General features: G+C 28.3%; 3 protein-coding genes across 9 annotated transcripts; 1 reads left to right on the top strand and 2 right to left on the bottom strand.

Annotated features, from left to right (window-relative positions):
• Positions 1-22: 22 nt before the first annotated feature.
• Positions 23-13493, top strand: LOC145183477 (uncharacterized). 5 transcript variants are annotated; one of them, XM_090084966.1, is made up of 5 exons: positions 55-213; positions 361-412; positions 523-663; positions 4069-4255; positions 10813-13493. In XM_090084966.1, the coding sequence occupies exon 5, from the start codon at positions 10826-10828 to the stop codon at positions 12167-12169; it is 1344 nt and encodes a 447-aa protein (XP_089941092.1). In that variant the 5' UTR covers positions 55-213; positions 361-412; positions 523-663; positions 4069-4255; positions 10813-10825; the 3' UTR covers positions 12170-13493. The 5 variants fall into 5 exon arrangements, with proteins under 5 accessions (XP_089941089.1, XP_089941092.1, XP_089941091.1 ...); XM_090084965.1 differs by having other exon boundaries at positions 55-218; XM_090084963.1 differs by lacking the exon at positions 523-663 and having other exon boundaries at positions 23-213.
• Positions 13494-18352: 4859 nt separating this feature from the next.
• Positions 18353-23502, bottom strand: LOC149889893 (uncharacterized). 3 transcript variants are annotated; one of them, XM_090083665.1, is made up of 5 exons: positions 23363-23502; positions 20335-20392; positions 19214-19358; positions 18847-18950; positions 18353-18707 (listed from the first exon to the last, which is right to left on the bottom strand). In XM_090083665.1, exons 1-5 carry the CDS (start codon positions 23398-23400, stop codon positions 18516-18518), a joined length of 537 nt encoding a protein of 178 aa, XP_089939791.1. In that variant the 5' UTR covers positions 23401-23502; the 3' UTR covers positions 18353-18515. The 3 variants fall into 3 exon arrangements, with proteins under 3 accessions (XP_089939791.1, XP_089939790.1, XP_089939792.1); XM_090083664.1 differs by lacking the exon at positions 23363-23502 and adding an exon at positions 20588-20843; XM_090083666.1 differs by lacking the exons at positions 20335-20392; positions 23363-23502 and adding an exon at positions 19621-19694.
• Positions 23503-24147: 645 nt separating this feature from the next.
• Positions 24148-27062, bottom strand: LOC145183344 (fibroblast growth factor 1-like). The gene is made up of 5 exons (XM_080058676.2): positions 26742-27062; positions 26444-26495; positions 25346-25514; positions 25060-25166; positions 24148-24891 (listed from the first exon to the last, which is right to left on the bottom strand). The coding sequence occupies exons 1-5, from the start codon at positions 26792-26794 to the stop codon at positions 24694-24696; spliced, it is 579 nt and encodes a 192-aa protein (XP_079914802.2). The 5' UTR covers positions 26795-27062; the 3' UTR covers positions 24148-24693.
• Between the last annotated feature and the right edge of the window lie 917 nt (positions 27063-27979).

Below are 27979 nucleotides of genomic sequence, written 5' to 3'. Positions count from 1 at the left end.
CTTTTCACGTCATATTTAATTCATTAACAAATATCGCTGAAATGAATATAAAACGAAACAAAAAAACTAACCTCCAGAAAAGACGCTTTGCAAATGCTCGAAGAAGCCTTTAATAATATAAATAATGTGTTATACAAAATTTTTTATATTAATATAGTTTACACAAATTTATAATTGCATTTTATGGGGAATCGGATAGAAGACTTTCCAAACGTAAGGTTTGTAAGGTGTATTAATGATAATCTTTCTTAACAGCAGTTAAATAAAATTTTAAAAATACTCCACTTTATCAACTTAAATAAACCAAGAAATCCTTTTCTATTTTTGCTTTGAATTTTTTTTTTCTAATTTTTCTTCTAGATAGCTAAACTAATGCGCTTGTGTTAAAGATTTTTATTTAGAAAAAGAAAAGGTAATGTTCTTTCTCTTTTTTTCTTTAATTGTTTAAATTTATCCAAGCTGAAATTTGCGAGTCTATTTTAATCCCTTCAACTTTTACTTCTGGGGTGTGATTAAATCAAGAGTTTATCGAAGAGGCCCAAAACATGAATGAACTTAAGAGAAGAATTTTAGAGGTCATAACTGAAGTATCACAGGATTAATTATTGGCTTCTGTGACCAGCGTTCTTTATCGATGTGAATTGGTTATGCAAGTTGATGAGGGTATTATTTAACATATAAAATAAAACCACCTAGGATGCTAATAATTATGAAATTTTGTTGTACATATATGTTTTCATAAAATGTTTGAGATATTGTTTATTTTTTGCGTTACTTAATAACCGCATTGTATTTATGCGGAATTCAAACTAAGAACAGCAAAAAATTAATTGTGAAGATATTTCATTAAAATATTCGTAACACTTACGAATTTTTTTTTAATATTATTTTTAGCAGCAATTTTATCATTTTTATTCTCTACTCAATTGTGTAACTCCGTAGTTTGAAAATTAAAACTATTATCATTCGCATCTCCCTTGGAAAATGAAAATTTCATTTCTAGTTAATTATCTGTTTTGATGTTTAGAAAAATATTATGTTTAGAAAAATTTTATTTTTGTGTGTGATCATGATTAATATACATAAGGTAATTTATTTAAGAAATTTATGAAAAACTTCAGTTTTTAATAAATATTAATCTGGGTTTGTGAACAACCCATTCATGAAAAAACAACAAATGGGTGTGATGCTTCGAAATAGTGGACAATAAAATTTAAAATATGAAAGAATATTTAAAACAAAAGAAGTTTTATAAAATATTACTCTATCATTTTTGCTATATTTCAATAATTCTTTTTATAATCACAGTAACTGACTCGCATGAGACAAAAAATATTGTTAATTTTTAATCTCATCGAATTTAAAGATTACCATTAAATTCATTTTTGACGTCAAGATGAAAAATTTTGAATACTAAAAAATTAAACATCGGAAAGTTCTTCATTATGGATTTTTAAAAAACTAAAATATAATTAAAAAAACAATTTCCGAGTAGAAGAGAGCACTTTACCAATCGCTTTACAAGAATTTTACTATACTATAATTGGAAAATATTATATATGGATACTTCTCAGTATTATGTGTAATAAAAACAAAAACTCTCAAATGATCCCTATTTCCCTTTTCACAAATACGGATTCTTTCCAGAGCGTTTCTCATGATCGTATGCAAGGTTTTAGAACCTAATGTCGGTTTTCAGCTCAAATAATTCTCTTAAAATCACAAACTTTTACATACCTACTTTTTTCAAATGACCTCACAAAATTAATTCCGTAAAATCAATTAATTGAAAAGTCTCTTATGAAAACTAAGTTTATAGGACAAAAAACTCTTCACTCCCCTCCGTCTAGAAGACAACTTTTGATAGCAAAAGGACTTTGTATGATTAAAGTTTTAAAAGATTTTTGTGAAATGATAAGTTTTATGAGCAAATAAATGCATTTATTTAAAGGCATTAGAATAAAGAAAACACATAAAACCTACTAAAGAAAATACAAAAAATATATCGATAAAAATCTAACTGAAAATGAAATAGAAAAGAATTTTAAAAAATTATTAGACTAGTTAAACAAGAAGCGAAGGCGTTTTCAATTCAGATAAAAAGATGAGAAAAACAAGGTTTATTTGTTAGAAAAATTTGCAAATACATTCAGAACGACGATCGAAGATAAAACGAACACTGCGCTTTTCTGTTTTGCTTTAAAAAATCTTCGCCCGAGTTTTGTTCTTTTCAAAGTTTTTCAATTTATACAGCAATCTTTTCAGAATGAATATTATATCACCATAATATTTTTGGAGCGAAGAAATTCAACTTTATCAGCTAAAGAAAGACAAAAAAAAGGCTTGAATATTTTATAGCAATTTTAGAGGTATAATAAGAATTAAATTTTTAGATGAATATAATCAAAATGATCTCAGCAAAAAGTCAGTGCTGCTCTTAAAAATGTATTAATTATGCATTTCACCGCCAACCATCTTTAATGTGGTTTCGTTGGGTATTACATTTATGCAATCCTTTAAATAAACCATTTTGTTAGGCTTTACATCCCAATCAAACTTCCTAAAAGAACTTTTTGGAGCAATGAAACATCATCTTTATTCAATTACTGCTTTATGGCGAAGTTTCTTGAGGAACTGTCAAGCGCCTTTAAATTTTTCCACAATTAAATAGAATTTTTAGGGAAAGGAGCTGTTGATGAAGTGGGACGTGCTTTGAAATTAAAAACATGGCAAAAAGTAAAGACCCCGACAAGTTATTATTCAAAATGCACCCCAGGTTTATGACGCTACATATGAAGATTCGACAAGGAAAGTAATTTAGTTGATGAAATAGATTATAGTCAACAGGGTGTACTGTTGTCATCGGCAGAAAAGGTTAAGGAGGCACGAGTTTACCACTTTATGGAAAGTTGTAAAAAAATTTCTTTTAATACGAACCAGATGTTACTGTTAACTGAAGTCAAGCACAATTAACTACAATAATTGTTTCGTCTGTGACGCGAGTGCAAAATAAGATGTCAATAAAATGCGTCGTTAAAACTTAGATTTATTGTCTTTTTAATTTGAATTTAACATTTTTTAGTACTTGTCTTTACTATTTTCCTTGCTAAAATCATAAAACTTTTTCGAAAGTATTTGTAAACCCTTAAAATAACTGGTTCTTTTCAAACTTTGCTATTATACAATTTTTGCCAAATTAATTCATAATAATGTATTGGTACAATATTTTGTAGGGACAGAAAAGTCACGATCAATATTCTATACCAACCGCCGTCTTAAGGAAAGTATCCAAATATAAAAAGACAGGTCCTTAAATTTAAAACATTTATTTTAGGCTAAACCATTTATAGTTTTCAAAAAAATATATTAAATCATTTAGCTGTCACGAGCGCAGACTTGTTTTATTACAGGAAAGTTGAAAAATCTTTCCAGTTATTAGATAGATTTGTCTTCTCCATAAATTGGAGAATTTGTCGCAAAACAAGGAATCTTTCAAAAGCACCTTTATTGCGAATAATTTTTTTGAATGAAACAATTGTAAGTCTGATATTAGTTATGATATTTTTAGTCACAATTATGCTGTTTTTGCTCTCTGGCTAATTGTGACGTAATCCCTAAAAATAAACCTGTGACGTAATCCCCTAAAAATTTCTTCTGCGTAACAACTTCATTACGTTATAAAACGTTTTTTTTATATAAAATTTTAACTTCTAGTTAATTGAAGTATTATTTAGAAAATATTTTGTTTTATGATGTTAACTAACATTCGTAAGTTGATTTATATATACTAAGTTATCAATACTACATTTTTCAAATAAAAGTTAATGAAAGGCTGTAGTATTACCAAGTACTCGATAAAGTTTACAGCAATATAAAAGAAATTTAACAACTTAATGAATATTGGATCATTCTTGTTAAAATTTAACAGTTTTTCTTTTCAGATAGCTGATTTGTTTGTGACAAATGTTATTTATTGCTAATCTATAATTTTCATGAAGGTTATAGATAAACATTAACTTCATCTTAAATGTCTTGAAGAAAAAGCTTTAAAAAATTAATTGCTTTTAGGAAACTCTTTATAGAACATTTTTACAGTTCACTGTGGAACGTATTTGAGGTAGTCATTATTACCCGGGCTTGTGTAACAAACTTTCAAGCTTTTACAATTTTCCTTGTTCGAGATAAAGTTAAAATGTAAGAGAATTTGAGCGTTGAAGAGAAATTTTACCAAATATTTATGAAAATTAAAGTCCAGGTAAAATATATATTTATATTTGTATTTAAGTTTTTTATTTTTGATACTTAAATATTTTTGATATTGTGGTATTTTTCTGTTGATACTTTGTAATTTTTCTGTTGAATAAGTTTTTTGAGTACCAACTTTAAACGAAACTTTTGAAACATTTGAGTTCTGCAATTTAAATATTTAAGTAAATATTTAAATATCTAACTTAAAATCCCATAAAATATTAACAAGCTTCAAGATTTAAAAAACAATAAGATTACCTATGAAGTAAAGGGTAACGTAAACATCATTTTGTTAACGATTTATTTGACCTTATGATGCTAACATCATTTTAAAATATGCTAACATAATTTTAAAAAATTATTTACACAAAGAATAAACCTCAGAAAACAGAGAAATTAATGAAAAAATTTGAAAAAAAAAATTTGAACGACGAGTTAAGAGAATGATGTTATTGCAGTATTCTAAGTAGTTCCTATTGCTCCCAGTACGTGTTAAACGTCCTTAGACGTCCAGTGGCCGTCTATGGACGTTTAAGGACGTCCAATGCCTACTGGGCTTCTACCAAAACGAGATAACGTCTAATTGCGGGGTAAGAATTGAAAGGCTGAATGGTACAGAAAAAAAAACTTTTAACTTTGTTTTATTAACAGTTATTATCTTATTTTCTAATATAATAAATGAATATGTCACTCAAATAACCCCAAGTAATAAAATATTAAAGTGCTGTTTTTTTTTAAAAAAAAAAAACCCTTTAGCCTTTCGGTGGCCTTTAGTATTAAATACAAGAAAGTGGTTTTAATAAAACGCGTATTATATTTTTGTTCTTTTCTTTTTTTTTTTTTTTTTTTTTTTTTTTTTTCAATCAACTTTTTTCAATATTATATATTATAACGTTATATATTATCAGATGAAATGCTGTCAGAGTTTCTTATCCTTGTTAAAATTACATGTCATTAAACTTGAATTGGGTTATTTCCGACGTTTTAAATTTATGCACGCTATTCGAAAGCAAAAATGAATAAAACACGGATTAATGCAATTTTGTAAAAAGGTCATTATTTGATTAGTGTTAAAACGACTTTATTATAATATAGTTCGATTCAGAATAAAAGTTCTCACCTGAATTAGGTCTAAAAGAAACCATACCAACGTCGTGTCATTTAACACGCGTTATATTACGTCAGGACATTCTTAACTTCAGTGATAGCTTCATAACGGATAAGGGGTCGAGCAAAAATTCAAAAACTGAAAGTGAGAATAGCGTTTTTGGATAAGACCAGCAATCTTTATATCATTGTGAATAAAAATTCAATTTTTTTTTTTTTTATCAATTTTTATGTGAAGTTAAAGTAGAATAAAAACGTCTAAAAACAAAAATTCGGAAACACATCTCGGCTACAACTTTAAAACTTCATATTTTTTTCATTATGCTTCTGGTTATTGTATATAAATATACTTTCAGGAACGATAACCGTTTACAGTTTATTTTTAGTGGAAATTTTTTTTATGGTTACGTTGGTAATAAAAAGGGAATAAAAAGAAAAAACAGCTTCATCAAATAGAATAAAAAATGAGATACGCGTACGTACGAGGAAATAAAGTTTCCTGTAATCTCCAATAAGTCTAGTTTAAGATAGAAAAGAGAATGGCTGCTATTTGATGCTGTGTCGTTCAAACAATCGATTTCACTCTTGATATGTTATCGTCCAGAATACAATCATAGATGGATATGTGCACCAACCTTACTATTGTGGTTGCAAACTCTCTGAGATAAACAATTTGGAATTGTTACACTTGGCAGCTGAAAAAGATTTCAAACTTTCATTTACAAAAACGAACTCAAGGATAAAACATGGACTTCATGATCAGTTCCTCAAAGAGGAGGAATATTTAGAGAAATATAGAAAGAAAAAGAGAAAGTGAGTTTTTGGAATTAGCTGAAAGGCTTTGATATAAATATCAAAGTTCAAAACAAAATAATTTTGCGTTTTTCTTTTTATTTTATTAATGTAAATCATTTGGAATATCTATATTCGATATATCTACAATCATAAATGAATTATTTTTGTCTGAAAAATGCATATGTGCTACTGTTTAATGAAAACATAGCTATGTTAAAACGTTTGAACTATGTTAATAAATTTGTTTTAAAAATTGATTTTATGAAGAACGACAAAAAGAAGGGAAGCTAAACTTAACGAGGTGATGATTTTTAAAGAAAAACAGCAAAGTAAGTTTTATGTAAACAGCATGTTTTAACAATGAATAAATAATATGCCAGGGAGATTTCTTCTTAAAGAATTGAAGTTTTGAATTAGAATTGATCCTGATTGGGTAATTCAGCAATAAAAAAATGTCACCTTGTATCTCAGATTTGCTTCATTTTTTGGATTCCAACAGAACTTATTACAAGAAAATAAATCTGAACATCCTATTCCGAGTGGATCTGGAGATGTTGGTTTAAAAAGTTTTTAGTTCTAATATTTAAAGATGAATTTTAATCAGCCTTTTTTTTAGTGCTATAAATGTTAATGTTGATTTGATAGAACAGACAAAAATATTTTACAATTATCATTACATATTTATCTAAAAATATTGGTATACAGTTTCTAAGTTACCAGAAAATTATAATACCGGTTTTATAACGGTTTTACACGGTATGTATACGAAACATCTTAAAAGTTTAGTCAAATCATTATACATACGTCTCTATTTTTATTTTTTCATTAATTTATTTTACTTTTTAGTATTATCAAAAAATTATAGCAGCATTCAACTCAATATTTTATTTTTCCAAAATTGATATATCAAAATTTTTCAATTTAACATCTTAATTCGTTCGGCTTCGAAGCTTACTTAGCTTCGAAGTGTAAAGATTACCAGTAACAGAAAGCATCCTTTCGCTGGATGTTGACGTGGGCTAAATGGTTTTGTGAGTAGCATAAATCTTATTTAAACCGATGTTCGAACTCCACTTGCTTCAAATAGCTTAAACTCCTTTAGTATCTCTGAAAATGGATCAGAACTACTAATCTTGGGTTAGAACGAAACCATCTTTGTTAGAGGTTGTTGCAACTGTGACTTCAGGTTGTTAATGGCTTCTTCAGCAACTTCTCCAACCGGTGATTTGACATCAACACTATCCAATACTTTAACAAAATTTTTTTTGATCATATTTTTTGCATATTGAATAATTCCCAACTTTTATGAATATTTGAAGCCATCATTAGTTTGTGACGAGCTTAAATATGGTTTTGCAAATATCTCATTAGCGGCACTAAATCTTTAGTGCACTAATGAGATATTTGCAAAACCATATTTAAGTGCTCATCATATCGTTTTTTGAGTGAATCTAGCATTACTACAGTTAAATTAGAGTTTTGATGTCAAGTTTTAAGATCGATTTTTTATTTTCTTGTTCAAAAACATGCTTTTGCAATATGGAGCTTTGAACGGTTGATGACATTCAAAAATTTAATCAGTTCACGTTAATTATTCAATATAGGCTTCATGTTACCTCGAAATGCTCTGTTGCTTCATGAGCAGTTTTCTCTATGATATCATTAAAAATGTCGCTGCGATTCAATACCTTAAGATAGTTATTGTCATTACAATCTGAATTTGGATCATTATCTTCATCGGAATCGTTCGATTCATTATCACTTTCGTTGGCATCTTCTTCATTTGATTCTGTCTAACATATTTGTCACTCAAACTTATTTGGCTATTGCATGTATGATTTTTTGTAGAAAACATCGGTTACGGCCAGATGAATACTGGGATTGGGGCACAGTTGGCTCTCTACTGGAAATATCCGTCCATATTTTTGCATAGGTGCAGTACCATTGTGTGTAGTGGTCCCTGCTTTTTATTAGTTACCTGTTAAAAGCAGAAGTTGTCACCAAGGTAGATTTTAAATTAAACACATTTCAGTACAAAAATTACGAGTTGGTTCATAAATTATCAGATTAAGTTTTAAAAATAAATCTTTGAACATTTAACATGTGTTTTCTAACACTTTCTTAGTACACAATAGAGAGCAGTAACGGATCCAGAGACGGGCAGAAAAGAGTTCCCCTCCCCCTCGTCTCACCAGAATATCAAGTATTATGTGGTATAAAACCTATTTAAATAAATTGCGTCACGCAACGTTTTTATCATGAGAAATTATATTATTCATAAAAGGTTAAAAAAAAAAAAAAAAAAAAAAAAGTTATAAAGTTTCGTGCGGCAAAAATGTTGCGACTAATCGAACACTTACATGTAATAACCGCCTTACTTTTCATTATTTTTTAGAACGTTTATTTCGATCTGAACATTAAAATAAAAAACCACTCCATTGTCCACACTAAGAATGATTTTAATTTTCTCTTTATATTTTGCGAAATTATTCATAACAATATTGAATATGTAAACATTCAGAAAAGGTAAGTTAAAACTATATGCTGAATATATATATATATATATATATATATATATATATATATATATATATATATATATATATATATATATATATATATATATATATATATATATATATATGTATATATATATATATATATATATATATATATATAAATATATATATATATATGCTGGATTATAATAGGGATAGGGAAGAGGGGAGGGCTAAAAGCACAAAAAATGCGCCGAAACTTCAAGAAACTGAAATTTTTTAGTAGTAAACTGATATAAATTTGTTCTTTACGATTTGAAAAGCCAATAAAAAATTTTATGTTCGCGAATATGTAATGCTATTTTCTGAAAATTTACAAATCAACTATTTATTTAAAAATCAAGAAGAATTATATAATAACTTAAGAACAGATTTAAAAAAAAATTATTTAGCCGTTTTTTGCCTTTAATGAAACCTTTTAAAACTCATAAACCACATGTATTTAATCAAAATCAATATCAAGTTCTGATGAAAAATCTTGACATTTTAAAAAAAAAGTTTTTTGGAAAATGATTCCTGAAATTCCTGTGGTTCCCATCGGAATTTCACCATTAAAATTCCGATAGGAACCACAGGAAAACAGTGAAACTTCTTTAATCTTACATCGTAAATCAGTTTTATTGTTAATTTTTTAGTTTTTTAATTATGTGATTGCTTATATTTTGCGAGTTTTTGTCATTTTATAAGCACTGATATCAGTACTGAAGATATAAATTTTCATGATGTTGTTAAATAAAGTTTAAATAAATTTTTTTTTTAAAGAAAAAAGGTTTTTACTGTCTTTTCAAATAACAAGTTTATATTAGTTTACTAACTATTAAAAAATCTCAGTCTCTTGAAGTTTTAGCGCATTTTTTACAACTTCTGACAACTGTGCACTCCCACTCACACACTCACACATACACACACCTAAAGTTCCTGGATCCGTCACTCCGTCATTGGTTGAGAGAAGTATTCTTACTTTGAAAGAGATTTGAAAATATTTTAATCATGCAACTACCAAATGGGATTTTTATCATAAAGATCTTTTACTCAGGACAAATGATCCTAATATTTCTTCTTCATTATTTCATGTCGCAATAGAGAATCATTTCTTGCTAAGTGTAATGAAGGAGAGGAATGTTATCAGAAAAAACTAGCTTGTGAGGTTTTTCAACACTGATCACATTAGTTTATTGTTATTTTGAAAGAATCTTTTAAGTATATATATTATATATAACACTACTGACCTATTTATATGAATCGGCACTTTTATCTCATGTAACATTTAAAAAAGTTATATTAAAAAGAAGAAAGCTAAGGGTTTAAACATGTAAAGAAGTTGTAGAAAAAAATTAAGATGAAAAAAAAAAAAAAAGGAAAAAGAGATTAAAATTGAATAAAGTATTCGAAGTAACTGACAGCAGCGTATAGACAGAGTATATCCGATCCAACAAAAAAATCCAGTAAGCAATAGTGGTTCCTTTACATCTTCCCTAGACCATTGAAAAATGCCTAGATTTTTTTTTAATTTATTATACAAAAACAAAATTTAAAAAGTTGCAATTTTATTATTAAATGATTTTAAAATTTACATGATTTTACATGATTTTAAAAGTTTCGGGAGGTGACCTCTGTTTTGGGTAAGATACTGCAATCAACTTTAAAAATATAGATCAGGTGTAATTGACAATAGTTTTTTTATAACAAAAATACCGTATATTTTGGTGTATAAGTTGACCTGTTTTATAAGTTGGCCTCCTATTTTTAACTGAAAAGAATACTTTAGTTTTTTATAACCGATGTTTAAGCTGAGGTGTATTTCATACAGGTTAATATTTTCGTCTGAAGTAAGTCATCATTAAAGTGAGTTGTAGTTTGTAATATTGAAGCGTTTAGTAGGAAGTAGTAAGGATTGTTTTTCTAGAAAAATCTTCATTGGATTGTGATTTTAAGATAGAGCATTTTGTTTAATTATAATCTAAATATGAAGTATTTTTAACGGAATTTTTTAGAATAATATAAAACACTAAATTTATATTAGCTGACCATTTTTAAAGAATGTTGATAAAACGATTAAATAAAACTTTAAAAGAATTTCTAATTGCAGGTCATTTTTATTTAGTCATTCTTGAATTATGAAGCAGAGTATATCTCCTCAATCGACCCAAGGGAGAATTATCCGATTCTTTTCGTATTTCACCATATTATTATGCATATCACTTAGTGTAATTGTATATTATGAAAGTGACAACGTTTGGAAAAGTTTTAAAAATGCATCGTCAAGCACACAATACTTCAATGCATTTAATCTGAACAATGTAAAAGTGTTTTTGGAAAATAGATATTATTCTAAAATCCCAAATTTAACCAGGACAAATTTAACTGGACCATGGGACTCTTTTCCTAGCTATGAACTAAACATCAGGTTATCAAGCATTGAACCCAGGTGGTTTTGGATCTATCAAAGATGGTTCTTAAAAAGCTTGAGGTTGTTTTGGCCACCCGAACTTTATAACATAACAATTGTTCTAAATTCTGAACTTCCAGGTGATCACGTACTTGGAAATCAAATTTTGTCGATGTGGCCCTTTCCTAGAGTAGCTTATATAGACAAACCAATCGCTGCTGCAATCGGTACAAACCGTTTTTCTGACCGATTTAGGATGTATTATGACGCCTTTTATCCTGATTTGTATACAAATGCAGAATACATTGGTTTTGTTGACACTGATACACTTTTCACAACACCAGTTACTCCACAGAGCTTGTTTGAGGGCAAGAAACCTATTGTTGTAGGGATTGCAGGTAATGTTTATTATGCAACATGCACTGAATTTATGCTGAAAGTAAAACAGCTCATGATATGCATGTCTTATTTCCCAGTAACAATTAAAGTGAGCCATTTGGTTGCCATGCGCTTGCACGTTGAGAAACTCCATGGAAAGAATTTTTCAGAAGTATTTGGTGAGGCTGTTTTGAAAGTTGGAGGTGGTGTAGATGGATGCTTGTGTCAGTTTGCAATAATGTGTAACTATATTTATCGGTTTCATTACAATGAATACTCTTTTCGAATTCAAATGCATCCTGATAGCAAGTCACCAAATAACTTTCCAGAGTCAGAAAAGGTTCCTTTTCCACGTGTTGCAATTCATTCCAGACATCTGATTCCATACCGTGTGGTGGATGCTATGGATAAAGCATCTATTGCTATGTTTAACGAAAGAATAAAACAAGGTATATGTAGAGCGATCGGTTTTCAATGGTGTCCAAACGTTTATTGCGCTGAGTTTAACAAAAGCTCTCTCCAGCAGTCTTTGTTTGCATTTGAATATTATGACTGGAGTTGGGATCAACGCTGTCTTGAAGAACAAGAAAAGCATTACACTAACGTTAAAAACTTAATTGAATATAAAGTAAGAAATGGAATAAAATTATTTGGTTTGTACGAAAGCCAAGCTGACGCCTGTGCAATTCTTTAAGTATAAAAATTAAATATGCTAAACTGTTTGCGTTATTTTTCTAAATAGTTTTTAATAATGTAGTTTATACAAAGTGGTTTATTCGTTAATAAATTTTTTTTTTCCCGCTCTATTTTAAGATATAAAAACGGAATCCCTCCCATCAACTTTAAAAAGAAAATATCAGTTTTTAGGCAATCATCGAATTCAACTCAAACCTCCATAAGTAGACATTCAAAAGTACATCCGACAACACCAATCATAAGATAGAGTTTCGGAGCTCGTAAAAAAAACTGTATTAATTATACATTAGTTATAAACTTCTAAAAGAGATCAAACTTTTAAACAAAAAACGAAAATACCACTTTTTATACTGTTTCAATACGTGTAAATCTTCGATCAGTTGTTAATAAAGAATCATGTATAATTAAATAAGACTTTTTAATGTTTATCGCTATTGTGAGGAGGGAGAACTAAAATAAAAACGACGATCGATAAAATAATTTCTTAACTCTTCACTTAAATAATTCACTAACTCTTCACCTAAATAAGTGATAAAGCGTTAGAAGAAAAGTTAAAAACAACTGGGAAAAAACGTAAACACGAAGACGCGTAAGTGATAAAGCGACAATAAGAAAAGTCAAAAACAATGATCGGAAAAGATACCCACAAGATGACTCGTCCACTCTTCACATAAATAAATGATAAAGCAAAAAGAATTAAGTTAAAAATAACAAGTGAGGAAAGACGTAAACGCGAAGACTCGTAAATGATAAAGCGACAAAAAGAAAAGTCAAAAACAACGATCGGAAAAGATACCCACAAGATGACTCGTCCACTCTTCACATAAATAAATGATAAAGCAAAAAGAATTAAGTTAAAAATAACAAGTGAGGAAAGAAGTAAATGCGAAGACTCGTAAATGATAGAGCGATAATAAGAAAAGTCAAAAACAACGATCAGAAAAAACTTATACACGATGATTCACCGATCTATCACGTAAGTAAACGATAAAACGGAAAGAAGAAAAGTTAAAAACAACTGAGAAAAGACGTAAACACGAATACTCATTAACCTGATATATAAATAAATGAAAAGATATCGCAACTGGAAAACACGCAAAAATCTATAAAAGCTCAAAAAAAGAGAGACTTAGAGAATTAGAGATAGAGGGATTAGAGCGACTGATGAGTACGGCCGTCTCTTTAGAAGAAGAGGACTTTAAGAGAAAAGAGTTTTTAAGAGATTTATAGAGGATTTTAAAAAAGAGAAAGAATTTTGTAATAAGGAGAGTACTTTGATGAATAAGCAGTTTTATAATAAGCAGTTGAATAAAAGAAGAAAAGAAGAAGATTTTAATACTGATTGTTGGAGAATATCCAAAAGATTTAATTAAAGAAGAGATATTTGTCATAAAAGAAGATGTAAAAGAAAAAGGAGTAATTGATATAAACAGTATTGAACACTGCAAGAAGCGTAAGAAAATATTATTTGTATTATATAAAAGTTATAAATATAAGAGTGCTAACCATTACATATTAATAGAACATTTGTTGAGCTTTATTATATTATAGAATATACTGAGAACGGCGATTATAAGTTTAGCCCTTTTAGATTAAACATTGCCCATTCCTAACCAAACTATTCCCAAACCTCACCCTTACTTAACCAAGAACTCCCCAGACCATAAAACTTGATCCCAACCTCAATATACCTATTACAAATAACCCTAAACCCAAACCTTACCCTCACTAACTAAACATTAAATTAAATAAATAACTTGAAACATTGAAAAAAAAAAAAAAAAAAAAAAACGCCACCCTCACACTATGTAATCATATTTAGTCAACATTTAATTATGTACTTATCTGTTTTATGGTTCAAATTATCTTATAAAGAGTCCTCATTCTGCTATTGGCTACAATCCGAATTAGCAAACTTGTAAATAATTGTGATTGGCTAGTGCCGTTTGTACTAATTGTCGACTAGTTGGAATTGCTATACAGTTTGTAAACATTACGTCTTTTGTACTTTGTATTTCATATTTCAAAAGACAAAAAAGTGGTGTGTAAGTTACAGCGATTGTAATGAAAATATTTAATGTAACGTGTCGAATATTTTTGGAATTTTTTTTTTTTATTTTCAACTTTGAAAATACCACTAAATAAAATTTTTTTAAAAAACTAAAATTTAGAGTGTTTTACAATATTTAATTAAAGCTACCATCAGCTGCGATCACAGCCTCAATTCTGTCTTTAATGCTTAGACTTCTGTATTAATCTTAATGACATCAGATATTTTCCTTGCATTCTTCTGGGTGATGCCATGGTCAGTTCGGCTGTTGCTGACCGCATCAATGGTGAACTATTTTTTGTCTGTTTTCTTGACAATTTTTCTCAGCTTCAGATGGCGCTGGTTAGCTTGGTATGAAAATTGAAGTCTTCCTCCGTGATTCTTACTTAAGAATATCTTAGCTTTACAATAATTTTAAACTCTTTATAACTTAGATTTAAAAAATATATATATACTTACTAATTTGTGATGTTTATAAAACAAACTAAGTTTTCAATTTTATTCATGAATAATAGTTTACACAAATGTAAAATATATTTATTAGCGACTATTTGTAATTATCTTTAAAATTATTGCTTGCTATTTTTGTTATAGGATAAATTTAAGCATAATTAACAAGAACACTACGCAACGGGAACATCTTAAGGTTTAACAAAAAGCTTACTAAATGGATTCATTTAGAAATATAAGCCAATACTTTTATCATCTAAATTTGTAATTCAGAAGGATTAGAAATAACTTAGCAGAAGAGAGAAAAGAAACCTTTCATTTTCATGCACTTGACGAGTTTTCAAGGATTTTTCGAAGGATTCTACAAATTTCACCTAGGAAATCTTTGAATCTTGTTAACAAATAATAAAAGTTTCTGAAGTAATATTTTACATTAAAAATGTGGTGAACTTTTATTAATTTTTAGAAATTATCATAAATCTAATCACTTTTCAAAATACAATTAACACATTTTTGTTGAATTAACTAAAAATCAGCTTCAGTTGTTTGTACAACTGTAACAAATATAAATAGCAGAAAAATAATTTTAGGCATAAGAATTATCGAATCGATCAAATCGAAATGATCGATCGATCATCGGTAGAACTATAACAACCGCGACGTTACCAACACAATCGTTCTTGCTATTATATCGGTTGCCGCGGTCTGACTTCTTTCGCTTGCTGGAGTTTGATCGAGTTTTTGGTTGTCGCGGGAAATCTATTTGTTTAAATCGCGTAAAAATTAATTGTTTTATTTTTTCATCTCCAATGATACTTTAACTTAAATATGGTCTACGTTATTTGGCAGCCAGGCAATTTCTAGAAAGCAGAGAAGCAGCAACAACAACCCTTTCATTTTTGCTGTTTTGACTCAGTTGGTGAGGGACTCAAGCATCAACCTTCTGATTTTTTCCCATAGAATCAAGATGATTAAGCACTGTCTGCGGAGAACAGTGAAGAAGTTCAGTCAGCTCTTGAATTTTTTGTTGATTGTCTTCATGGAGCTTTCAATCTTCCTCAGCAATTCCACTGGGCGCCTATAGTGAGGAGAATCGCTCAGCTCAAATCAATTTTTTTTTAGTCAATCGAACCAGTTTAAGCTGCTCTTTTAGTTATGAAACATTCTCTGTAAACTGAACAAATATTTCTAGAGGCTTGATAATTTGGTTAGGCTGTATTTCGATAATACTTGAACAGATAGTGTCGGAGATGTTGGTTTTTGTCGACTTAGAGTTCCATAAATCTGAATGAACAAGAGAAATTTTTAATAGCAGAATAATTAGGGCTCCAAAAAATATGAATGAATAAAAAAAAAGCTTATAAAAATGTTACACTGCTTCAATTGCTGTTGTTTGGACAAAAAATATTTGTATAAGTAAAAAAAAAAAGCGCGAATTTAATCGACAACCCAACAGCTGTGAATTAGTTTTATAAGAATTTAGCTGATGATCTCGCTTATCTCGCTTATTAAGATTTCTTGATATTCAAGTATTTAGTAACTCAAATAATTAATTTTATTTGTTTTTAGCTGGTGAAATTAGCAACTAAATTTGTAAATTCAATTTATAATAATCATTCTGTTTTTTATTTTTATTTTTAATATTATTATTGTGATTATTATTAATATATTTGTTTTTTTGGACTATAAATATAATTGAAAATATTTTTATTTTTTATTTTTCAGTTATAAGATTTATTTTTATTTTTCAGTGATCAGTATGATTCTTTTAATGGACTCTGGAACTTTTTAAAATCCTAATTAGCTCTGCTGTTCCTAAGCAACATACAGCTCAGCTTTTACATTATTTTAGTTGATATTTTTTGTTGTTTGATTAACCAAATAGTAATAATAATAATAACAATAATAATAAAAACAGGATGATTAAAATAAATCAAATTTACAAGTTTACCTTTCGTTTAAAAATAAGAAATTTTCCTTTTTTTAAGGGGTGTATTTCTTTTGATCCCGTTGAAAAGATCCCCATATTTTACTTGATTTTACCTGATCTAATTAGCAAGCTGAAGATTTAATAGTAAGCTGAAAATTTAAAGTACTTTAAGGGTGTTTGTTTTTTTTTGTTTTCACAAATTAATTATGCAGTTCGAATCAAGCTACCTTCAAAAGGCTCCTCTTTGAAGCTTGATCTGCTAAGTGATTTCAACTCTTGAATCATGATTAACTTGACCTGCTGTTTTGTTATTAATTGGTTAATTTTTCAATATTGCATTTTAATTTATTGATGCGCTGGAAGAAATACAATTTTTTGTGAATGTATCTGAGTGTTCTTATCTTCCTAAATTATTCGGGGAGTTTTGATTATATAGTGTTTCTTGGGGAAGATTATATTTTCCATATTGTTTGGTGAGGAAGGGGGAAGTCTGGAAGAGAAGCTGTGCAGGTGTAAATTTAAAAAGGGAAAACGGGGAGTAAAGATATTTTCAGTAAATTAAAGAAATGCTTTTATTATCCTTTTATTTTAAGTTAAATTTTTATTTTAAACAATATATCTACGATGATTAGCATGAAATACTTCATTAGCTGAAAATCTTTGTTTAGGAACGCGTTAATTCACTAAAACGAAAGTGATGTTAAAAGCATTCATTTTAACGGTTATGCTAATTTTTTATATATCAAATAATAATTCGAAATATTTAGCTGTATGCCAAAAAACATCCAGCTGCAGATTGAATCCTTATCAAACGTACTTTACTTTTGATGTTCTCAGCTTCAAATTAGCCTTAGACGTCATACAAAATTATAATTGCCATTGAATTTTATATTTAAAATGCTTGTCGAATAAGGGAATCAACTATCTATTATCAGCTGTCTATCTACTCTACTCTTGAATAACTCGGAAATCTTCCCAAGAACCTTCGTCACTTCTAATAGCTTTATAAAAGACGTCTAGTAGCATTAGAAATCATGATCTACCAATTATTCTAGGATCATTTAAGTGGGTTGTTCAAGATGATAATCAAATACGATAATCTTCTCGGAAATCGTTTCATTGAAAATTTCTTCGAGGTTGTTAAAATGATAAAATCGTTTCATTGAAAATTTCTTCGTGGTTGTTAAAATGATAAAAAAGTAATTAGAAAATCTTAGATGAAAAACTATTTAACAAATATATTTCAAAGTAAAACTTCTGAAAGAGTTTGAAAAACATTTTTAAAACTCACTAATGTCAAAATGTTAAAAAACAGAAAAAGAATTTGCTTGACCGTCACAATAGCTTTGTAAAACGTTTATAATATTTCAGAAGATTTTTTGTTTCAAAAGACAGTAAGATGAAGACATGATTAAATCTTGATGGAGTTTTTAATTATGTCGTAAACTTTATGCTGAAAAAAAATCTTCTGATAGAAGAGATTATTTATCAAACATAAATTATCACTTTTTAATTTGAATTTAACAACCTTAAATCCTCACAAGTTCGTTATCTTATCAATCAATAATTGAACTAATATCCGTTCTTCGTTTCCCTAATTCTCTAAAAACTATTATCTTGATTGAGAAAATGAAACTATTGTCTTGATTGCCTTGATTGATAAATTTTTTCGTTATTTTTCTTTCTTGGTATCATCCTAAAACTGTTTAGCTTTGTATTTAGAATTTTAAGGTAAAAGAATAATAGTTTAATATTTAATTCATGAAAAAAGCTAATAAATACAAAGTAAAAGCTCTAATAATTTTTAGAGCTTTTCAATAAAACTTACAAATTTTTTCCTGAAAGGTTAAAAATAAAAGTTATTTAATAGAAAGTATAGTGGGAAAAAATAGTTTATATTCGATTTCACAGAGTTTAAATAAGATCGACGAAAAATTCCAACGAGGTTTTTTGTTTATTTGTAAGTAGCTGACGGTTTCCTCGCTGTATTTTCCCATTGTGTTTAATTCCTATGTACCAATTGTGGTATTTTGATTTGTAGCAGACAGCATTGCTGCTTGTGATGCGTCTTTCTTCAAACACGCAGTTTTCGTAATCACCATCTTCCTACAGTTCAGACAACTTAAATGTTAATCAAGTAAAATTTTTGAAAACAGACACTTTAATAAAAATCAAATTTTAATAATAATAGCAGTAAGTCAGGAAAAGTAGGAAAATAAGTTGATAAGAAGTTGAAGAAAAATACCTGCACAACTAGTTTAGAGGATTTATTAAAGCATAGGTATCGATTAGCTTTACGTCCTTTGAGACGAATCTGTTTGTATGCAATTGTTTCAATCGTAATATTAGCTTAAAAAAAAACGAGTAGTGATCAGTCACTCTTCTTTTGCTATCTGTTTATCTTCTCTCTCTTCCTTTCTCTCTCTCTCTCTCTCTCTCTCTCTCTCTCTCTCTCTTTCACACACGCACGCGCACACACGCGCAAACTCATGCACGCACATATACACTACATTTTACAAACACTTTACTTTTTTGTAGATATAATAATGTTCGTAAGTGTATACGAAGTACAGAGTATAAATGACAACCACGCTGTAAGTAATTTTACTTACTATATTGAGATGGCTTTTCAGTGACGCTAACGTTATTTTTACAGATCTGAAGAAACTTATTGATATTTCCAGAGCGCAGTTGAACAGATCTTTTTGCAGTTAGAGCAATTGTGCTAACTTCACAGTTGATATTTTTCAATCCAATCTGCATAACCAACAATCAAAAAAAAAAAAAAACTAATAAAATTATGGAAGAAATTCATTGAGAATTTACATATCAATTTATGTTTCATTGAGAATTTACATATCAATTATTTATGTTTAAAAACTTGCAAAAGAAATCAGCGATACTGTCAAAATTTAAAACTATTTTCAGTTACTATTTAGTATTCGCTGAAAACTCAGAGCTCTTTGAAGAGCAATGGTTGTAATTGCAATTTTTTAAAATATAATTTTAAAAATAATACTTTTCGGAAATTCCTAGATAAAGCAAATTTATTCATTACAATAAGTATTTCACTCATGGCTTACTTAAATGAATATTAGCGCATAATTTATAAACGAAATTGTCAAAATCCAAATCAGATTACTATATTTGATATTCTTTAATTGCCGTTTTCCTTGTCAAAGCATACATTAAGCTCGCTGCACGTTAGTAAAAATATTCGTTAATTTCTTTGCAAGTTAATCGAAAAATTTTCGTTAAACTTGCTGCACGTTATTCAAAAGCTTTTAGAATCTTCTTCAAAAAAAACTTCTCTTCGCTTTTCTAAAACGATAGATATAGTAAAACACAGCAAAAGGAAAATTTTTATCTTAATTTCTCCTGTCTTTAAACAAAGTAAATGCTTGATTGTTTTTAATTAAAAACACAAAACAAATCTTTCTCTCTTGTGCTGTGGATCGTCTCAAACCATAGTATATCAAATTCAGTTTCCAATTTAGAGTTTGAAATGAAGGCACCAAACCATAATCTAGGTCATCCAGAGGAAAATGTGTGCTTTTACCAGTCATAGAATTTTTTAGCACCGTTGACCAAAGTAATTGTTGTATATACACAATAGAACCATGCGCAAAACCAATGTTATCTCAAATGCAAATTTTTTGACAAATTCTATATTTTCAGACAATCCGTATGTGCACATAAAAATAACGATAACGATGCTACAAAGTATACCTACCGATAATAATTTCTTCCAATGCTCTTTGAACAAATTTTGACGGCGATGTTTTTTTTCTCTAAAAAAAAGTTTTTTGAACTTGAAATATTTGCTTGATAGATAAAATACCTTTTCCTTTGAAGGTAATATATATATATTTTTAAATCTGGAACCTTCTAAATGCTTAGATCTAAAACAGAGAAAAAAGGCAACGAAAAAAAATTTTTTTTCGCTCATTTTAAACTTAGTTTGTGGGAAATGTACGAAAGCTTACTTTGGTTGGGAGTTGATGAAGCAGATGAAAGTAAGTACCAGTAATATTTTAATATTCATATTGCTGCCTTAGAGATCGCTCATGTAGCGTTATGGTTGCGTTAATTAATTGCTTTATTTATGATGTGTTAATGCTAAACACGAGTCTCATCTAATTGATGTCATAAATGATTACACTAAATCTCCTAAAGCCGAATGCATTTTTATCTGCAACAGATTATATACTATTAAACGAATTCATCGGAATATCTCATTTTACTACGAAATTTATTAAATAAAAATAGTTTTTGATTTATTGATATAATTTTGATTTTATAAATAAAATCAACTTAAAGCTGTTTTTTAAAAAAATCTCGTCCTAAAAGTAAAAAATTGATTTTTAGAAATTTCCATAACTAAATTACACAAACACATAAATTATCATTATAAAATAATTTAAGGATTAAATTAGTTATGTTAAAAAATGTAAATTAATAAATTACTGCAAATTAAAGTCAATTTTAATGAATTTTAATAAATTTTCTTAAAATTTGAATACATTTTAATTAATTTCAAAAAGTTTCAAGAACTTCCTTAACGCATTTTTTTCCTCTTGCTTTTATGTGTACTTGTTATAATTCGTTAGGATTCTCTATGACTCTTTTCAGAATTATAAGCGATAAAAAAAAAAAAAAAAAAAGATGAAAGCAATTAACAGTAATAAAGTTAATAAAACAATTTTTTAGTGACGCATTCTTAAGTTTTACCGATGTACGTGTGACCAGGGAGCATCTCTAAGGTGCACTGATGATATTAATGTTACAGCACATGCAGTTGCAAGAAGAAACAGGAAATGTTCATTATAACTAATTGCAATTACCTTTAAAATATTAAATAAAGCGTTTTGTTTCCCAGACAACGAACAAGAGTTATAAAAGACTGTCCGTTATTTTGTTTCACAAAGAAATTTGTTAATGAGAATATTTTTGGGAACGTAAACTGTGCAGAGTGAGTATTCGCCTAACTTTCGTAACTCTTGCGCAGCTCAACTAAGGTTATGAAAACCGAACGTTCATGTAACTATTTGGTATTCAACAATATTTCGCAGCATTTCCGTAAAGTTAGGGTAGCGCATGGGTTGCACTGAACTTACGCAAAAACTTACGCAAAAAAACAACCGAGTTAATTTTTTTTTTTTTAATAAACCAAGTTTTTGTAATTAAAAAAAAAAACGACAACGATATGAACTACGATTGTAATACTTAACAAGGTTTTTATAAAAAAGTTGTGAAGAAGAACAAATATTTAATAATAATAATAATATTATATCTTTGTAAGATGATATATCATTATGATACAGTTATTTTTTGTTAATATCTATGATTGTTAATATCTATGATTGTTAACCCTTGTTGTAACATATATGATTATATATCGTGAGGTTAGAATTATTTTGTTCTATCTCCAAGTTTAAACGTTGGGAGAAAGATTTTGAACTTTTTCTTAAAGTAAAAATTATTTAAAATTTTAGCTTTAATTTTTAAAGAAATAATAACTTATGCTTTAAATAATTTATGTTTAAACAAATTATTTAGAAAAAAAATTGTAAAATAGAACGTATTTTAAAATCAATCATTACTTACTAAAATTAATAACTTATTTTCTCCCCAACTTTTAAAATAGGAGATAGAACAAAATAATTCTAACCTCGCGATATGTTAAGATCCTTAATAATATATCAATCTGACAATAGACCTTCATATGCATCGTAGTAATGTTACTCCAAAGTTAAAGCAGGTCATAGCAAACGTAACTTTTCTTACTTAAATTGAGTTGAACAAGTTTCTAAAAAGTGTGATGAATACCATTTCAGTTTGGTAAATATCGATAGTTTAGGGCTGAACTTACGTAAAAACTTTAAAAAGTTTTTTTTAAACGCAGCTGCGTAAGTTTTGCAAAACTTACGCCAAATTTACGCCAAACTTACGCCAAACTTACTCAAAAAAAAATGTTTAATGAATATGCTCCCAGATACTTAAGACCACACACACAACAAGTACAAAGAAGAATTTAATTGGTTAAAAACACTTAAGTTCGTTTAATTAAGGGTATTTCCTTTTTATGTCTTTAAGTTGTGTTACAGTAAAGTGAAAACATGAAACAATTAAAAACTGAGATGAAAAATTGTAACTAAATTAATAGTTTGTTAACCCTGTTTAATAACCTTCGACTTTTTGTGAATTCCTATTTTTTGTGAATTCCTTTTTATGTTATTAACATTATCACTTTATTTAAAATAAAATTAACGCATGCTCTTCCTTATTTGGGCATAATTATTGAATGTATGTTAGAATTTATGTTAATTATATTCTTCAACTGATCAGCAACAAAAAATATCAAACTTAATCTCTTTAATCGCAATCGATTTCATTATTATTGTAGTTTCATATTTAAATTAGCTTATTTTTCTGAATAAAAGACTGGATAGCACGAAGATCGTGTTGATTTTTTATATCCAATCTGGCTTCATGACGGTTGAGGTCACGGAGTCGATAAGTTCTTGTTTATACAAATTGGAGCTTATTTCTCAAGCAAGATGCTCCTCGTTTGAAAATACTTTCCACTTCAAATAAGTTAATTGGACGCTGTCAGATTCTTTAATCGGTTTAGCAAAAGCTCATTAACATTTTTTATTTAACCATCCCATCACGTTTCCTGTCTAGAGAACCTTATAATTGTTTACCTGATAAATACATAATTACTTTTCTGATTAAAAAAAAAAAAAAAAAAAAGTTACTCAGTCTGAGAGTCCTCAGGAATCTGATATGATGACATTTTCTAACTAATTTGTATGCAGGAAAGGCTTGATTTGATGACTACTTGATTTATGCCAGTTATATGAATAGTGGCTAAAAAGTCAAAGAAATTTATTTCACCTAAAGCTACTGTATTCGATGTCTTGATATATAAATTAATATATAATAGAACGTACAAAAAAATTGAACGTACGAAGGAAAATTAACTAAAAGTTCTTAACTAAGATTACCGCTGCACTAAATTTTATAAGCCGAATTTATATAATTTACAATATTAAGAATAAGCAATATTATTGTAAATACAATTGCGCTATGTTCTTTAGAAAGTATTATAGTAAATTGGATTTTTTCTTTCTTTTTTTTTTTAAATTGAAATCCTTATTATTTAAGTCTATTAATGCAACATGAGTAGTGAAAATCGAAAATTAAGTATACTTCTGTTTTTAAAATAGTTTAGAAAAAGTTATTCAAATGTAAATTTGTGGAGTGCCATCAAAATTGCTAATTTACATTCGACAGAACTTAAAATGTGTTTGTTAAAATTACGAATCAACCAAAGTTGTTAGCATTACAGACAAAATTTTGTAACTAACCCTTTTGGCCTTTTCATAATTCTAACCGAATTGTGTGCGAAATAGTTTTTTCCTAATTTTAACCTTTATGGCATTACCTAACTATGATAAATCGAGAAATTCAGAACTAAGACGATTCTCCAAAATTGCTGTCTTATTTAAGTTGATTAAAAAAACGAAGCGATTCATTTTAATGTGGTAAAAAGTTCATCATGATTTTTTTTACTTCTGGTATAAATCTCGTTCGTATGAAACAACGGTTCGTTAAAATTTACGTAGGATTTAAACTATATTCAAATAAAAAAATTTTTCACATTAAAAGGTGTTAAAAAAAATTTTAAGAAAACTTCTTTCTCTCTTGTATTTTTTAAAAAAACTTCTTTCTCCCCCGTATTTTTTCAACATAAAAAATGTTTTCCCAGACGTCATCAGCAATGACTATTACTACTTTCCCAATTAAATTTACTTGTAATCTTTCCGACTTAAATGGACGCATTCGAAATGCATTTCTTGACTCATTTTCAGTTATATTGCACATGTCATTAATTAGCGTTCGTCAATCACTGCTCTCATTTCAGAAATCAATGGATTATTGATTTTAAAGGTCTTTACGTGAGTTTTGTCAAAAACGAGAAACGAGCTATTGATATCCTTTTGTATTGGCTTCGTGTTAATTGTTCCCATTAAGATTGGCAACACAACGGCAACATGCAACAGCAGACTTATTTTTACATCTCATATCACTTATACGTCATTGCAATAAACTCCATAGTTTTTGGTGGTATTTTTAGAGAATTTTGCCACAGATTCCCTGGTCTGACCTTACCATTATTTTTTATTGCAATGTACCAGTTTTTCAATTTAGACTTAAAAAATGTTCTAAATGACTTTTCGCTGTATAGCTCTTCAAATATACAGCTTAGATTGTTACCATTTCTCTAAACAAACAAAAAAAAGATTTCAACTATTTATATCGAATGAATTAAACTAATACTTTATGATGAGTAGCATTTTTTTATAATTTTTTTATAACTTTTTCGGTTCAAGTGGTCATAGAATGCAATCAATAATACTCAGGTTCAAAACATGGAAAACGGAAAAGATACCTGAACAATCAGTTCTGCATTTTTGGGGTCAAAACAAATGTAACGATTTGCTTCGACTCCTTTGATGCGAATTACACCATAACCAACGGACTCAATGCTTAATTTGGCTAAAAAATACAAAAGCTGGACTAAATATAATTGTAAAAATTATGTGTATAAAAGATCGCATGCAAATATATTTTAAAATATTGCATACATTTGTACGTATAAACGATTGCATCCAAATATATTTGTAAATGATTGCATATGGAAATATATATAAATAGTGGCATACATATAGACTTACTATAAACAGAAGGCCTGAGCCCTTTTGCATTGACATAGTTTTTCTGAATCTGAAGAAATTTCTTATTTTTACTTGAATAAAGTTGGACCAATCTGTTGGCTGACGGTGTAATCTTTTGACCCGTCCAATTGATTCCAAACAAATTAGGTTGATTGTAGATTGCTGCAATCTGTATAAAATAAAATAATAATAAAATAAGATTAATAATTTATTTTGCAGAAAATAAGAAAAATGATGAGTTTAAAATTGAAACAAAACATTTGAGCATTACTAAATGGAGCGCAAATACTGCAAAAATACTTAAGTCTACTTCAACAGCTGAATAAGAAATGCGGACAGACAGTAAACAAAAACGTGTTGTAAAAAGTTGAATGGAAAAGTTAAAACAACAGGAAAGAATAAAGAAAAAAAGAACCAAAGTTCGACAAATAATAATTTAACTTTAGCAACAGCTTTGATTTTACTTTTTCCTATGAAAAAAGTGAAATAATTAAAAAATGGTTTAACATTACCTAAAAGAATTAAGATAAAGTTTTAAAGATAATTATTTTTACTTTCAACCGTTAGATATACAGAAAAAATTATTTTTCTTATTATCACTATTTATTTTGTCATTATTGCGGTTTTGACTGTATATTGTTATATATTGTTGCTTATAAATCAACAGAAATAGGAAATCCTTCGTTAAGCGGATTAAATTATTAAGTACAACAATAAAAAACGTTGTAATTTAAGACTCTTTCGACATCGACGGTTTTCCCTTTATTAGGTGGATGAAATAGCAGGTTCTCAAAACCTTTTTAACAAATAGAAATCCAGATTCGTCCGCAAAACATTTGACAATACAGGTAAATTAAGAGTTGGATGTAACCTAGTGGCTGAAACTAGTGACTGAACACAAAGCAAATAACACATCTAGTATACTCTTTAAATGATTATTAATTGTCCAGGAGTTTTTAAATAAAATACTAAGTTGAATTAAGTTTTATGCAATCATTTTGATTCTAAATTGTTAATTTACTTATGACTTAGTAATTGTGAGATTTTGGAGAAGTCATTTCCAAAGGGTCTTGAAAAAGAGAATTCTTTAAAACTTACCCCCTTATTCCAATGTTGTCCGATGCTTCGGTTTAAATCAGCAATACATGTTCTAAAGTTAATGAAATCAAAAAGATTTCTATAGACTCCTCTTTAAGATTCCGATTTACAAAGAGATGATTTACATGTGAATAGAGTTAAAAAATATGAAAACTCAAGAGAAAATAAATTGTAAAAAATGCAGATAAAATTTGTTTAAGTAAATTTATCAAATGGATTTAAAAAAATAAAGTAAAATGAAATAAAAAAAAAATTATACATATCAGTGTTAAATAAAGTTTTTCTTAAGAAATCTTACATTTTTTGAATAGTGATCACATTAACGAGAAAAAGTTTCAGCACTGCATTCATTTTCTGTTCTTTAATCGGGATGGTTTTTTTCTTATCAGCTTTTCACAGAATCTAAAGTTTAAATTAAGGATGCAATTTGAAATCCTATCACTTCAAACGAGTGTTGTCACTTGGGTGTCAAGTTATCGGCATCAGTGTCAAATGCGTGACAAGAAACTACCGAACTGGTCTTTCATCCAAACTGATTGTATGAAGTCCATTTGCGCGTTTAAATATCCGTTGCAGATTAAATGCACATTCGTTGTCGAAACGTCGGTATTTAATATTCGTTTCTTACTCGTCTGTAATAACAATTAACGACAATGGCAGACGGAGCCTTTTTTTCTTATTAGCAAAGCTGAAACTGTATACATTGTTCATTTATTCGACACTTGAAAAACAAATCAACATGAACATATTTAATTTCTGGAATGATTGATTTCCAATTAGTTCTTGTATTTACATATTATATTGGTAATATTAAAAAGAAACAATAGATGTGAATAAAAAAAATGTAATTTTAAATTTAATTAAAATTAAAAATTTGCTATTTTAACGCGAAATTACTTTAAGGTTGCGTTTCAATAGAGGACCTCTTTGAATTAAAATGGAGAATTTAAAAATTCATTTTGAAAGCACAACCAGGGTCATAAATAGATTTTTTTAACAAAAAAGAAAATTTTTTTTGAATTGTGTTTTTTTTCTGTGTGAATGTATTATAAACCACCGTGGGAATGCTTGTTTGATTGCTCCCATTGTTATTTTTCTCAAAAACCTTAAATTTCTGACTTTGTCTATCTACGTTGTTTGTTATAATTTAGCAAATGCCTCAGGTTACAAGCAATGTGTAACATTTCCGTTTCCCACAATCTTAATCCTTTTTTAATGCTCACGGCACGATTTTATGGGTATATTCTTAAGGCAATTATTTAGTACTTTAATTTGATACCTTATTGACGTCAACCTCAAGTATACATGAACAGTCTAAGAGTTTCGTACATATATTTTAAAAGAATATGCATAATATTCGCATAATAAAATTCAATTCAGATTCAATTAATTTTAGCCTTAAATAATTAGTTTTAATTCCTGAATTTATGAAAATATTTAGAGGTTTAATTTGAATTGCATCCTTTTTTTTTCAAACAAGTGTCATATTTTAACTTTTGAATTATAGTGTGATCTCCCACTGAGTTCTATGTCCAG

The sequence above is a fragment of the Hydra viridissima genome, unplaced genomic scaffold (genome assembly GCF_058129835.1).
Source record: "Hydra viridissima isolate aposymbiotic clone 2 unplaced genomic scaffold, HvirCarnegie_v1 scaffold_4, whole genome shotgun sequence".
In the NCBI taxonomy this organism is placed as follows: Eukaryota; Metazoa; Cnidaria; class Hydrozoa; order Anthoathecata; family Hydridae; genus Hydra; species Hydra viridissima.
Note: the sequence above shows the minus strand (reverse complement) of the source record. Positions and strands in the feature narration are given on the sequence as shown.

What these genes read in the sequence shown, in the direction of transcription:
- LOC145183477 (XM_090084963.1), top strand. Translation starts at nt 10,826, where the DNA reads ATGAAGCAGAGTATATCTCCTCAATCGACCCAAGGGAGAATTATCCGA.
- LOC149889893 (XM_090083664.1), bottom strand. Translation starts at nt 20,646, where the DNA reads ATGAATATTAAAATATTACTGGTACTTACTTTCATCTGCTTCATCAAC. An exon ending in TTCATCAACTCCCAACCAAA is followed by an intron (nt 20,393 to 20,587) that starts GTAAGCTTTCGT and finishes ACTTTTTTTTAG; the next exon opens with AGAAAAAAAACATCGCCGTC. An exon ending in CCTCTAAACTAGTTGTGCAG is followed by an intron (nt 18,708 to 18,846) that starts GTATTTTTCTTC and finishes TCTGAACTGTAG; the next exon opens with GAAGATGGTGATTACGAAAA.
- LOC145183344 (XM_080058676.2), bottom strand. Translation starts at nt 26,794, where the DNA reads ATGAATGCAGTGCTGAAACTTTTTCTCGTTAATGTGATCACTATTCAA. An exon ending in GTGATCACTATTCAAAAAAT is followed by an intron (nt 26,496 to 26,741) that starts GTAAGATTTCTT and finishes CATTAACTTTAG; the next exon opens with AACATGTATTGCTGATTTAA. An exon ending in GCTCAGGCCTTCTGTTTATA is followed by an intron (nt 25,167 to 25,345) that starts GTAAGTCTATAT and finishes TGTATTTTTTAG; the next exon opens with CCAAATTAAGCATTGAGTCC.